The sequence below is a fragment of the Raphanus sativus genome, chromosome 5 (assembly GCF_000801105.2).
Source record: "Raphanus sativus cultivar WK10039 chromosome 5, ASM80110v3, whole genome shotgun sequence".
Classification (NCBI taxonomy): domain Eukaryota; kingdom Viridiplantae; phylum Streptophyta; class Magnoliopsida; order Brassicales; family Brassicaceae; genus Raphanus; species Raphanus sativus.
Genome location: NC_079515.1, coordinates 5452433 through 5467742, shown reverse-complemented (window position 1 = coordinate 5467742; position 15310 = coordinate 5452433). Strand labels below are relative to the sequence as shown.

Here is a 15310-nt window from a genome sequence, read left to right as displayed (position 1 = left end):
TCAGCCTATCTCTGGTTTCTTTTCTAGAAAAAGGACATAGCAGATTCGGAAAGATGACGACTTGAGAATGGGAAAGAATGAGATGAACACCGAATTTCAGAGATACTGAATGATGAATCCTTCCCTAGGATGTTCCCTACCCTGAACCAAAATTAGAAGAATAAGCTGCAGAAAGGAACCGCTACTTTCTTCATTTTTTTATTTTTCAATATTCTGATCAAACACAAGCTCAAATACCAATTTAAGAAGTCCAACACGCCCAGCAATCAAATCAGAAGTCTTTCTCTGTTTAAACAGAAAAAATGAGCCCAATAAGATCATTTAGAAATCCCTTAGGCTGTGTATCAAATTTTAACCAACCTGTCACAAACCAATCAGTACCCTATTAAGAATGTATGTTGTAGTCTTTAGTGCCTCTTCCCAGAGTGATTCAAGTAAGGAGGAATGATTAATCATACTTTTCACCATGTCCTTAAAATGTGATTCTTTCTATCAGACACACCATTCATGTTATGTGACCCTGGTATGGTGCACTGAGACACAATACCACATTCCTTTAGGTAACTGGCAAACGGTCCTGAATGTTACTCACCTAAACCATCATTTCGGCCGTAGTATTCACCACTATGATAAGATCTAGATTTGATAGACTTTATCCTTCGGTTGAGTTGGTTCTCAACCTCATCCTTAAACCTTTTGAACACATACAAATATTCTGATTTCTCATGAATAAGAAATAGGTATGCATATCGAGAATAATCGCCAATGAATGATATAAACTATTGTTGTCTGTTCCAAGAACGGCCCACAAATTTTCGTATATATCAACTCAAGGACTTCCGTAGTTCCACACCTAATTTCTTACGCTTGGTCTGTTTTCATTTAATGCAATCCACACATATATCACAATCCGTGAACTTTACGGAACTCAATATACCATATGACACAAGACGCTCAACTTTATTTCTAGAGATGTGACCTAGGCGTTGGTGCCAAATAGTTCCTGAATTTGCATCCTCAAACTTTCGTTTAATACTTCTTGATTCAACACTTAAACTTACATCCTTGGAATTTATAGTGTAAAGCATACAAAGATTGTGATTCTATAAAAGTTTACCGGTCCCAGTAAATACTGAATTTAAAAACAAAGTAGCGGTTCCTTTCTCAATTAGACAATAATATCCTAATATTTCTAACCAAGGATCATAAACCAAATTACGTCTAAAAGACAGTACAATCAAAAGTGGCTTTCAAATCCAAAAAATGACCAGAACTAAAAAAAGTCTAAAATGTGTGATTGCCTCCACATGCACTGAACTCCCATTAACCACATGAATGTGTCTTTCAGCATCAACTGGGGTTTGGTAGCTCAGGTAACCCTGAAGAGAAACACTAGTGTTTCTAGGTATTTCAACTAAATTCGTTTCCAAACAAACCAAACAAGGAACATACCTTTCTTAGCACTCCAAGCGTGATACTTAGGGCAGTCCTTCTTTATGTGTCTGCCTTTCCTGCAAAAAAACATGTATCTTCAACCTTAGCATGTTTCTTTTGGGTAAGACCCTTACGAGCATTATCCTTTAGAGGTTCAAATTTCTTTCTTTTGCCATGTTCCTTAGAGGTGTAAACCATATGAGTATTTTCAGTTCTCTCTTGTTTCATTCTGTCTTCTTTTTGCACACAATACATATTGAGCTCGTTAAGAGACTATTGTCATCAAACCAACACTCACATTTCTCATGAAAAGTCTTATATATCGGAGTGCTGTCATCCGTAGGAGAATCATATTTTTCCAGCCTTGATCCATACACCCAAGAACAATCTTTACTTTTCCATTAGAAAATATTGGAAGCCGTAAGTGTTGGAATGGATGCTAAGTTGGTAGACAAACTAGCTGAAAAGAAAACAAATACGGATTAATTACTTCCCATCCAATATACCAAGTGTGACATCAATATCAATTCTTTGGACACTAATATGGGCCGATTTATCATTCATATGCTAAAACCATATAATCACCACGTATGCACCATCACGGGGTGTATGTACAATTCTGCCAAATATCAAACTTTTCTTTGCGACCATTTAACATTCATATGACAATTGCACACACGTGTATATATAAACACGGCCAAATACAATGTTTCTCTGGTCTTATTAAATATTCACATGAACTTATATACATATTTCCTTTAATAATGCTCATGAAAAATTTAGAGATATCTTCTTTTAGGCCGACATATTGACTTAATTATTCAATTAAATTATTAAAGATGTATAATGAAATTTATTTATTGATTTAAAACTGAATTTATCGCGCAAGACCTATAAATAGAAGTCTGTTGGAGAGGGGGGGGGGAGGGGGTGGGGGGTGGGGGGTGGGGGTTATGCAAGAACACTGGGTCTGTTGGAGAGGGAGGGGGGGGGGGGGGGTTATGCAAGAACACTGGAGAGGGGGAGGGGCTATGCAAGAACACCGAAGAGAGAGTGGTTAGAGACACCACAGAGGGCACCTACTTTTACACGCAGCTTGGTTCGAATCCAAACCTCCTAGGCCAAAATAATTAAATTCGCATGCATAATAATAAATTAAAACCAGAAACTGGATATGAACCAAAATAACAAAATAGTTCCACTCGAATAAGTCTCCAATATAAAGTTTTCATAGTGCTTTCCAAGAAATTTTCTCAGTCGTCTAGACCAGAAAAAACAGATCTGAGAACAGATCAGATAAAAAATTGTTCCACCAAAAAGTTTGAAACAACAAAATTTCAGAAAACCATAATTTTATGAACAATATTTTCGAGAAATAAATCTATATACTTTATTTAAATCTAAATCTAGACATGTTTTTCACAGAGGGCGCTATGCAAGAACACCGAAGAGAGAGTGGTTAGAGACACCACAGAGGGCGCATACTTTTACACGCAGCTTGGTTCGAATCCAAACCTCCTAGGCCAAAATAATTAAATTCGCATGCATAATAATAAATTAAACCAGAAACTGGATATGAACCAAAATAACAAAATAGTTCCACTCGAATAAGTCTCCAATATAAAGTTTTCATAGTGCTTTCCAAGAAATTTTCTCAGTCGTCTAGACCAGAAAAAAACAGATCTGAGAACAGATCAGATAAAAAATTGTTCCACCAAAAAGTTTGAAACAACAAAATTTCAGAAAACAATAATTTTATGAACAATATTTTCGAGAAATAAATCTATATACTTTATTTAAATCTAAATCTAGACATGTTTTTCACTAGATTACAACCAAAGATCTAGATCTACACATGTAAAAATTCAGACTTGGTGCAAAACATAAATAACCACAAATCCTACAATTCTTTAATCATCTTAAACCTGATGGAAAAATCAGATTCAACAATCTAATATTTTCACACAATAATTAAATCTGAATTTATTTTATTGACTATCAAATAAATCAGAATTTTCTTTAAATCTTAACAGAAAATCAATATGGTGCACTAATACCAATTAATAGATTAATTCTTTACGGTTCATCAATATGAATCCTTTAACCAGATGATTATCTGATTGAATAAATATAAACAGAAGCGTTTATGATGTATCTATAGCTTTAGAATTTGAAGTTAAGGAATTGATCTTCGACAGCAAATCCTAGGTGATTCTAGTTCTCATGGGATATAAAAAATTATGTATTTTTTTGGTTAGGGTTGCTTTAGGGACAACAACCCTCTTTATATATAGTATTAATTTCTAGTTCAGGTCTTCATTAAACTAAAAATTATTTAAGATATCCACATATATAACTGTTATACTCAAGATCTTTACTTTATTCACAATTCACAATAATGACCACTTAAATAGACTAGTTAATTAACAATTTTTTTTTTGCCATCTGGAAAATTTTATTAAACAAAGGCAAGCCCAAAAATGAGCCAGTCTACAACCGATACATACAAAACCCATAGGCCCGATTAGACGAAACCGAAAAGGCAGATAAAAAAATGGGCCTAAAAGCCCAACCTATAACACGAAACGGCGCCACCCAGAACACGTGTCCGAGATCGATGCTAAGCTTCCACGCGTCCGTCTTCACCAGCGCACGCTACACGCGTCGCTTCCACTTCGCATCAAACCGAAACCGCCGGTGTGGGCTTCCGGTCGCCGGTTCCCGACTTCCCACAAGACCAAATCGGAGACTCCTTCTCCGTCATCTATATCGCCAACAACCCACCTCCAACAACAGTATTGGAGGTATAGGGTTCCTCAGCGAATCAACTCCGGCTGAAGACCGCCGCTAGACGAGCGCCGCTTCACCGGTACACACCTTTGGCATGCGTGAAAACCGCATCCAAACTCATCACCCCCACCACTTCCAGCGTAGAGAATCAATCGATATATAATCGAGATCTCCTCCTGGATACGAGAACTTGGGAACACCAGAGAACCACCGAAAGCCGGCCGTCCACACCCGAGAGAAGGTGGCAACGCCAGAGTCAAAGCCGGACGACCACCGTTAGACAAGCGCGCCGCCGGAGTCAAAAACATCGGATAGAACCGATCCGCTAGAACTACTAAACAGAAAGAAAAACGAGAAAACAAACTGAAAAGAAATAAAACTGAGAAGCCGGACCGACGGTGGCTATGGTAGCCCACCCGTCGGCCGGAGACGGTAATCACGGCGGAGCTGTCTTAGAAAAGAGAGGTCAGAGGATATCAAGTGAGAGAAACTGACGGCTGTCGACGTAATTCGATAGTTAATTAACAATCTAACAATCCTATCACATTTATTCCTTAATATATGTGACCCCTAAATGATCTTACAAATATCTGTTGTGTTTTGTTGTTTCAGATACCAAATATGCCCAATGCTTTATACTTTTAGAATCAGCCTGAGTTTTACTCTGGGTATCCTCGATTACTATTAAACGTTATGCATAATGCAATACCAAAATTTCGCGATTTAATGAAGGCTGTTGTTTGTTATCAAAAAAATAAAAAAATGAAGGCTGTTGTTACGAACTTTTTTTTGGGTAAAACTGATTAAAAATCTACTTATATGGATAGACCTGCGTACATTCATGTTTGTAGAATAGGTTTATTTTTGTAACAAATTACATTATAATCTCTATAAATTAATAATCTATAAATTAATATCTCTATAAATTAATATAATTTCATAGTCTTAAATTGATTTTTTGGTTCAATTAGTATCTCGTTAAATTAATAATCTCTATAAATTAATAAAAATTATAGGTTTGGTGTAGTCCCAACATTATTAATTTATAGAGGTTTCACTGTATATGTGCATTACAGCAAAATAAATATTGCCGTGTTTGCATTATATATGCTATTATTATTTTTCTTAAGATTGTTATATATATTAATATAAGTATATAGTTTTTCGTATCTATGCGTATAATGGTTTACAAAAAGTTTTCTTTCAGTTGAAATTTGTTTTTTTGCACCAAAAAGAAAATTGCACCAACTTTTTGATATTTGTTCTGCGTTAAGAGCATCTCCAACCCAACTCCATAATTTATTCCAAAATTGAGATGGAGTTGAAAATGAAGTGGAAAATGGAGTGATGACCAAAAAGTAAAAGCATTACTCTATAAATGGAGTAATGCTTTTATTTTTTTGTCATCACTCCATTTCCCACTCCATTTCCAATTCCATTCTTAATTTTGGAGTAAAATATGAAGTGGGGTTGGAAATATCCTAAACCACCATTGCATGCGAAATACGTAGCTCTCAGAAACAGAAAAGGACGCACGAGTTTCTACAGTGTCGCTCTCGTGATTCACGATAATCCTAGAGTTGATGTCGGTAATTATTAAAGGTCCCATTGTACACTATCTTGTTTTCCCTAGACATCAAGAGATCCCTTTCAACATAAATGATTTGATCAAATAAAATACTGTAATGGGATTTTTTGTATATATGGAACTTTTTCTAAACGTATATATATAAATAAAGTTTTCATACATTAAATATATGGCGTCATAGTGCCAGTCCTAAAATTTCAAGAGCTTAAAAAAAAAAATGGGACCTATTATACTAAATTACAGGAAATAATAAAAATTAATAAAACACAAGTTTTCTCACAAAAAAAACTATAGTCTACATCTTTTAAGTTAAGATTTTAGTTTTTGGACTTTTCTAATTTATTAGGGCACTAAATTGTTATGTTGTTTAGCATATTAAACTTTAGTTTGAGTTAATAAGACAACAAACCTAATATGGACTTTATATAATCACTAAAAAAATTATATATATATATATATTTGGATTTTTTTATGAGAACCTATAAAAATGAAAGCATATAGCAAATGTTTCATCCGAAATAGCTTAGTGCCGGCCTGCGTCATACTGAGGAAATGGCTTAATGCCCGCCTGCGTCAGACTGAGGTGCACTTGTTTCCATCAATAGAATACAATAGTTGCCATTGATAGTATTGACTCTTGACTCAGCAGCAAAAGGTTAGCTAATATGAAATTTGTTGACGCCAGTTCTCCTCCGGAGAAGCTATTGGACGTATAGTTTCGGACTATCTTGGTAAGTTAACAACTTAACATACATATGTACTGACCACTAAAGGTCAGAAACTATACGTATGTATTTATAGTAATATATCACTTTCGGACTATCTTGGTAAGTTTTTTTTTGCTAAAATTTGGTGCAATCTTGGTAAGTTAACAACTTAACACACATTTCACGTTTTAAAAAATGATTCCAATATATGTACCTAACATATAAAAATATATTTAGTTACACAAGAATTTATAGTTTGTATTTATTTCTTTTTTCTGTCACTGGAAATGAACATGTGAATCAACGAAACTGTTTTTGATGGGGTTACAGGTCAGAATTTATGACTGGGCGGCGACTTCTAAGGGATCTAGTCTTGCTCCGAGACAAATAAGGGAATTGTAATACCCTTTTTATTATATTTTCCGTAGATTAGAAAACATACTAATACATATCACGCAATTTATTCGACGGCACGAACATAGTTACCAAGCATTACAGCTAGGATACCATATTCGTAGGCTCACATACATAACGAAAGATTCAGCACAATTATATTTCAATAATAAGCTGATAAATCGAGGTTATCACGAGATGAACGTCGACGACGAGTAGATAGGTTGTTGGGTTCCCAAAACTCAAGCATGTTCTCCTTAGCCGGATAAACGATTAGCTCACGTATGGTCATTGGTTGGACCACGTTAGTATTGGCTCCATAGAAAATATGAGCGATTTCTTCCTGAGCTTTCTCAGTGTTGTGACGTCCGTCAAAGAAGAAGTAAGATCTTTGGTACTCACACAGCTTCGAGTGCACGTTAGCCATTCCACAACCATACGCGTTGTGAGTCCCTACCCCGCAGCACGATGTGTTGGTAACATAAAACCCTGTACATCAACGTGAATCATTGAAATTCATTATATATTTACGTATATGGTTTACGTATAGTTTGGTTTGTATTAGTTTTTTTTTCTTTTTCTTTTGTTTGCATTGTACTTTATAAGACTTCTAATAATTATAAGATCCCTGAAAATGTATTAAACATTATACTGCGCAATTACTATTATAATCATTATGATGCTGACTTACGGAAGGCAGTATGCCTTATTGTCCTGCGGAGAACAGCATTGTAGAAATCTAAGACGGTGAACTGAAAACCGCCGTTGGGTTTTTTAGCAAACTCGTTCAACATCGGACCGATCTTCTCGTTGTGTTGTTTGGCCAAATTGTTGAGTGGCTCGTAACAGTCGTTGCCAGTTTTGTATTCTTGTCTCACGATCGGTAAGCAACCCAATGGTGCTAGCGTTGGAACTGCGAATTTACTAGCTCCCAAGGAGTATAACAACTGTAAAAATAATCGAATACTATATAGTGAGAAAAATGAACATAAAGTGTGTATATATATATATATATATATATTTTTTTTTTGTCGGCAACTTACGTTGATGTCGGTCTTTAATTTGTTCGTGACGGAAGTGACAAAAGCTTGTTGAGCAGAACCATCCGCAGTGGGATTGGCCTTGATGAAGTTCAAATAATCTTCTGTCCCGATATATATCATAAACAATGATTGCTCGATGTAGTCGTCGGACCAAGTTGATATCATACTTCTGAATTTGTTCACTTGTTGAGTCAGTGTCATCTGGATATACATAACAACATATAAATCGAATGTAATTTTTCTTTTCAACTAGACAACATTAATTTCGACCTATATTAAAACAAAAGCTGTATACTCAGATGTTATATACAAAAAAGGGTAAACAAATCCAAATTTGTGTGCTTTAGTGAAAGCGAACTTACACTTTCCGCAGGAGCCCCAAGAATAGAAGCGTCGGCGACGGCAAAGCTAGCTCCACGTGAAAAATTAGCACCAGGTTTAAGCGCCGGCGGGATTCCGTTTGGAATGGACATGAATTCAGCTATATAATCACCATGATTAAAACAAATTTAGCATGTTTATATCGTTATATATACACAAGTGATCTTAAGAGTATTAATAAAGAACGCACCGATGAAGTCGGGGACGATGTAGCCGTCTGAAAACTTGCCGTTGGGGTCGTCGCGGGACTTGCCGTAAGGCCACAAGGTTTGTGGAGGGAGTTTTTTGGTTAGAAACGCTTTGTTTCCAACGTCGTAGTAAGAGTCCCCAAAAGTGAACAGTGCTACATTCGGAACACCTTGGCCGGCGTTGACGATGATCGGATCATGGAAGATGGTTAACACCAATAGTGCTCCCATGACACTCACAAAACTAAACTTGCCTGCCATCTCCAAGATATCAAGTATTCGAGGTAGAGAGTGAAGTGGTGGTGGTGAACTTCACAGTCCGTTGGTCTATTTATATTGCCAAAATACTATGAAATATATAATTTGCAAAGAAAAAAAGATCTTATCTTTTCTAGTTTTTTTGGGCAGAAGTGATAAATAAATAAAATAAATCTTCTAATCTAATAAAAAAATAGTAATATTACATTGCATGCCGGACAAATGTACATTATCAGGTCCCATACCAAGTCTTGTTCCTCTTGTGATTTGAGATTTCTGTAAGCTATCATGGTGATTTGAAAGGCAATTATATGTACATTATATCAGGCCCATACCAAACAAATTGTCGTTGAATTATATATTTAATCTCCCTTTAATCTATTAATTTAAAATTTTATATTTTATCTACAGTTGAAAAGTAATAACAATAACATTAATTAATTACTTAACGTGACAAATTTGAATACTTACATTAAATTTTAATAATCAATAAAAAATATTAATAATAAATCAAAATTTGAAATTTATTTTTAGCTATAACAAAATCTGTTTAAAACATCTAACAAAATCTTACCAAATTTTTAAATATTTTTTTCATAAAATAATGCATTATAATTTCATAGTTAGTAATGTAAATTTATTATAAATTAATGATAATTAAAATTTTATCATAAAACAAAAGAAAATAAAAATTCTATGCTATCTGTATAAATTTTATAATTATAGTCTATATTATATTTAAATAGATGGGTTCTATAAATTATATATGACAAAAGTATGTTAAACGGTTTTATTTAAATAAATTATAAACGGGTTAAAATTTCGTAAAGTATGTAATATTTCATTAAAAAATGAAATTACTAACATATGTTAGACTTTTATATCTACAATTATATATTATCATTTTATCTATTTTGAAACTGAAGGCAATATATTGTCTATAAATTATTATATAAAAAATAATACTAATTTTTAGTTCATGTATTATTTTACAAAATATGTTACTATAAAAATTTTTAGTAATTAATTAAAAATATTAATGACAAATCAATTTTATTTATAAATTTAATGTTTATTTTAATTATAACAAAATTTATTGAGAGAAAACAATTTTACCAAAAATTCAAAGATATTTTTATAAAATATTGATTATAGTATACAATGATAATCTAAATATAAATCATATATTTATAACTTTTATAATAATATGAAAGTTAAATATTTATAAAATAAAAAAGTATTCACGCAAAATGTGGATGGAATTCTAGTTTTCTATTAGTTTTGGGATTGAGACCTTTTTGATTACTGTGTTTTACTATATGTCAATTAATTTAATTTACAAGTTACGAGAATCAAATGATATATCGATGTAGTAATTTAGGATCAAATCCACGAAGAAAGAAGTAATGATCTACGAAGCTAAGAATACATAAACTTTCATAATCTAAGCAATAAGAAGATCTGTAACAAACTAAGATTTCTAGAAATAGTAACAAATTAATATTGGCCCACAGATTAATCTGTCCATCGTATCTCTGCTCCATCGTTCCAAGCCACCGCGAGCTCCAGCCATTCACAGATTCAAATCCAACTCATGGCTACGTTTACACCGGAACAAGCACGCTCTCGTTGTCAACACCTCTTCGTCGTGTTCGTTCTCGCAACGGCTCGCCGTCATCAACCAGTCCGGTGAGAAGAAAGATCGAGCAACAACAATGGCTGATTTCTTCATATTTACATTTATGGTCCCTGACCTTTTGATAACTTTCAATTTGGACCCAGACTTTGAAGTGTGAATAATTTACCCCAGCGAATATTCCAAATTTTTAACCTTGGTACCTGAACTTTTGATAGCTTCATTTCTGACCCCGGACTTCCTGAGTTGAAATATGTCATCTCAAATTGACCCAAAACTTCCAAATGTGCATTCCTCCAACCCCTATAACATGCAAATGAATATGAATTGCAACGTAAAGACCTAGATAGAACCTAAAATAATCATAATAAACTAAAATCTAAATCTAAAACTCATCAAAATCAAGAGATTATCACATCCCACAACACACATATAATTGCTTTGAATTCCCAAAACAATTGATATTGAAGTACAAGAAAACATAAATTTGAGATCTAAAACTAAATATTTTTTTTGTCAGCAACAACAGACTCATTTAGACTATGTAAACTAGATAAAACTAAATACATTTTGGTAAAATAAAACCGAATTAAACTTGTAGACACACTTTTACCAATTTAATTCTCTCGATCTATAATATTTGTTATAACATTTCAAAATAAAATAATCTTATCTTTTCAGATATTATTTATGAAGAAAGTAAAATTTTTAATCTAGTTTACAAAATTACAAAATAAAAATTAAATTATACAGTGCATGTTTTTTTTTGACAAATTTATACACTGCATGTTAATGTTAATGTTCAGATCAGAAAATAATTAATGCTCCAAATTTTGTATTGTATGAAATTATTTTCATCATTCTTGAACCGGACAATATATATTATTAGAGTCTATACCAAGCTCTCTTTCTCTTGTGATTTGAGATTTTCCTAGCATTGAAACATTTTATCGGGTTAGTCACATATGGGTGGTCCAGTGCTAGGCAAATTTTGATAAGTTAAGCAATTTTGGTTTAAAAATTCCCAAAACAGTAAACTTATGTGACCACAGAAATATAAGTCTATTAGGTGACTCATCCGCATATATATGCTGAAATAACATCTACGTAAAATCTAAATTGTAATAATTATTAATTTTTTAGTTTAATTTGTATTTTATATTATTTTAGTTAAACATGTTATTTGTGAGTTCTTTAATTGTGACTTTTTAATATACTTGATTTTGCAGAATATTTAATTTTGTTATTGTATTTGTTTCTAAATTCTAGTTTGATTTTAATCTGGTGTAGTTAGTTTTTACTGTTTGTATGGTTATTTCAATTGGAATATTTTTTATTATTATCACAAATCAATTATACAATTTATAAATAAATAAAATTAAAAATTATTGTTTAAAATCAATTTAAAATTGCATTATTTAAAATATAACTTTACATTTAAAAGTTATACATACACATAATTCAACTAAAGCTACCTAATGTTTTAGAAAACTTTCTTGTAAATAACATATTTGATTTTCTATCGTGAAGGCAACATGCACTAAGTAGAAATTAAATTCACTTAACTCCAAACTGAAGTACCGATTCAGGCGGAATAACAAACATTATAAATAATAAAGTTTTAGCAGGTTCTATTATATGTTATAAATGTTTCCTTGATAAAATGTTTAGTTAACTAAGTTATTTGACGTCTTCTTTCATTATAAAGTTTACATTATAATATTCATTGATCTTTCATGTGTTCAAAGACGAATGAATTTTTGTATCAAAAATAATAGGAGTGTATTTTTACCGAGGAAAAAAATATATTTTTGTGAATAAAGTAGAATCTTAGATATTGAAATATTTATATCGATGGTTCCAATATATAGATTTAGTTATTTATTAAAATAAAGATATGAAAATCCATGTATTATTAAGTTGAAAAATTTATGATTGCAGAAAAATATTGATTTAGATATTAAAAGTAATTAAATAAAATTTAATAGTAATTATGATGTTTAAGTAACGTGAAAATTTATAGATAAGAATTTTTAAAATTATATCATACAAAAGGTTTCTAATTAACATGAACAAATTTCTAAATAAGAAAAAATATTGTTTTTTTGTCATAAACTTATAACAGACTCTATGAAGATTCTGAAAACTACTCCGGTAACTCTGTACCCATATGAACAACGAAAGATGTTTGCTTCCTAACACTTCTTGTCAGACAATCTGATGTCTTGCATATTTGCATTGTTTTAACTATTCATTCATATGCATTTTCATCATATAGAATAGGATTTAGACATGTTTAGGCTGCATTTTGCATGCATAAGTCTCTATTAGGTACTGGAGTGCCAAGTGAAGTTATTGGAGACATTTGGATGTGTTTGGAGCTCAAAAGAGGTGAAAAAGGTGATCATTGGACGAGCAAAGCACTGGAGCGACCTTCCCGGAGCGACCCTATGGAGTCGCTGTGCCCCACCTCTCAGAGCGACTTTCCCAGAGCGATAACTCCAAGTCGCTCGCGTTCTCAACACTCGGAGACACGAAGAAACACGGTCAGAGCGACCCCTCGGAGCGACCACCCGAGGTCGCTCCCGAAGCCAGAGCGACGTGCTGGAGCGATTCTCTGACGTCGCTCCGCGTCACCAGCTGCACGATTTTATTATTTTTGAAGGACCTTTTTTTGCAATTTATTGTGCACGTTTTTGCACTGGAAAACCTAATGTTTAAGTACTCTTTGTAGCCACCATTGGCAGAGAATCTTTGATCTATTGAAGAACACAAAACTCTCTCAAGAAAAGTTCTCTTTTGGATTGATTGTTATTGTTCTTGTGATCTCTCATCTATTTCTCTACATGATTAATCTGAAACCCATCATGGGTTTAAGAGGAATCATGGAGATTAGTGAGTAATCACCTTTTGAATTCATGGGTTAGGGTGATTAAGGGTGATTAGGCTAGTTCTAGGATGTTTAGGTATAGATCATACTTGTTCCTTGCATAGTAGAGTGATCTTAATGCATCATTTGAGTAGGCCACTCAAAGGGTGATCTCTAGGCATTTCTCACCCGACAGGTGTTTGATGAAATGCCTGAGTCAACTCTCCTAGGCTTTTAGTGTACTTTGCCAAAGAGATTTGTTGTTAAAGATGCTAAGATAGCTAATAGACTTGTTAGTAATGATTGCTTGCATGTTATTCAACCAAAGACATTTGATGTTTGAGACATGTTAGCAAATGAGCATTCATCTAGACATAGAGCTTGCTTAGAATTTTGTCTAGGCTTAAGGTTGATAGTTTGATTCATCATTTACATTCCTTAGTTCGAAACCTGATCACCCAAGGTCTGAAATCCCTACACCCATGAGTTCTCCTTTCCAATAGCTTAAAAGTATCATTTTTATTGCTTTGCATTAGCTTTAATCTCTAGTTTAGAAATCATCAAATCACTGGCTGCACTTAGATTAGGCAAATACTTGCATTCTCTCTGTATTTGAATCCCTCAGATTTGGTTCGACAACTTACTACCACTATACTATCATTTGACTTAGGAGCTCAAAACTCCTAACATCAAATTGGCGCCGTTGCCAAATTCTGAGTTTGATTTGAACATTGAGATTTAGTCATTTGCTTGAGACTAAGTCATTTTTATTTTTGTAAGTTACTGATTCTCTTCTTCACCTCTTTGTGATTTTCAGGTGTATGAACTTGAGGAGCAAAGGTACATCAAACCTTGTTCCAAGAGCCGCAGACATCAGAGCTTTAGAGAGAGAGTGTGCTAGAAAAAGAAGAGAAGAAGAGCAACAAGCTCAACTGCAGACACTGGAAGCTGCAATGGAAGAACAACAAAATCCTCAGAACCCCAATGGACCTCAACAGCGACCAGCTCGCCCCATTGGCACTTATGACCGCCCCAACATCCATGGTCCTAGACTTGGAATTCGAGCACCAGCTGTGGCTGCTAACAACTTTGAGATCAAGTCAGGGCTGCTCAACTACATAGAGAACAACAAGTATCATGGTCTGGCTGTGGAGGACCCATTTGATCACTTGGATAAGTTTGACAGCTACTGTGGTATGTCAAAGACTAATGGTGTGTCAGAGGATGTCTTAAAGCTCAAGTTATTCCATTTCTCTTTGGGGGATAAGGCACGTCAATGGGAGAAGTCTCTACCAAGTGACTCCATCACCACTTGGGAAGACTGCAAAAGGGCATTCTTGGAGAAGTTCTTCTCTACCTCAAGAACTGCTAAGTTGAAGAATGAGATCTCCAGCTTCCAACAGAAGAACTTGGAAGGATTCAGTGAAGCTTGGGAGAGATTCAATGGTTACCAAGCTCAGTGTCCACACCATGGATTTTCTAAGGAGAGCTTGCTGAGCACATTCTACAGAGATGCTCTTCCTAAGTACAGAGCCAGACTGGATACAGCTAGCAATGGGTTCTTTTTGGGGAGAACTGAGGAAGAGGCAGAGGCTCTGGTTGACAACATGGTTAAGAGTGATGCAGTCTACAGTGGAGACCATGACAGAAGCAGCAGAAGTGATGACAATCAAACAAGGAATGAGATAAAGGCTCTTCAGGAGAAGATTGACAAACTCATTGCTGATAAGACCACACAAGCGCAGGTAAACTTTGTTGGCAACCCAAGCCAGGAGATACCTCCTACTGTCAATGAGGTTGAGGGTTTGGAAGGGCAAGAAGAATTGTGTTTCATCAACAGTAATGGTAGCTGGTACAAGAAGGAACCCAACTTTCAGTACAATAACTACCAACAGAAGCCCTATTCAAACAACCAACAGAGTGGTTATCAGCTTCGAAACAACCAGCAGAGCAACTATCAGCCTCAGCAAAACTCCTCTCCTAGCTCCTCTGCCCCTCAACAGAGCAACACTGATGCCTTACT

The 15310-nt window shown here is 34.3% G+C and overlaps 1 protein-coding gene and 1 non-coding gene across 2 annotated transcripts; both read right to left on the bottom strand.

Annotated features, from left to right (window-relative positions):
• Positions 1 to 6900: 6900 nt before the first annotated feature.
• Positions 6901 to 8844, bottom strand: LOC108862832 (GDSL esterase/lipase ESM1). The gene is made up of 5 exons (XM_018637085.2): positions 8527 to 8844; positions 8318 to 8436; positions 7956 to 8156; positions 7604 to 7859; positions 6901 to 7401 (listed from the first exon to the last, which is right to left on the bottom strand). The coding sequence occupies exons 1-5, from the start codon at positions 8783 to 8785 to the stop codon at positions 7076 to 7078; spliced, it is 1161 nt and encodes a 386-aa protein (XP_018492587.1). The 5' UTR covers positions 8786 to 8844; the 3' UTR covers positions 6901 to 7075.
• A 5813-nt stretch (positions 8845 to 14657) lies between these two features.
• On the bottom strand, positions 14658 to 14764 carry LOC130495298 (small nucleolar RNA R71). The gene has a single exon (XR_008934570.1). It is a non-coding gene; the product is annotated as a small nucleolar RNA R71 (small nucleolar RNA).
• Between the last annotated feature and the right edge of the window lie 546 nt (positions 14765 to 15310).

Coding starts and splice junctions, on each gene's coding strand:
- LOC108862832 (XM_018637085.2), bottom strand. CDS start 8,785: ATGGCAGGCAAGTTTAGTTTTGTGAGTGTCATGGGAGCACTATTGGTG. Junction 7,860..7,955: donor AATTAAAGACCGACATCAAC/GTAAGTTGCCGA, acceptor TTATTTTTACAG/TTGTTATACTCCTTGGGAGC. Junction 7,402..7,603: donor AATAAGGCATACTGCCTTCC/GTAAGTCAGCAT, acceptor GTTGATGTACAG/GGTTTTATGTTACCAACACA.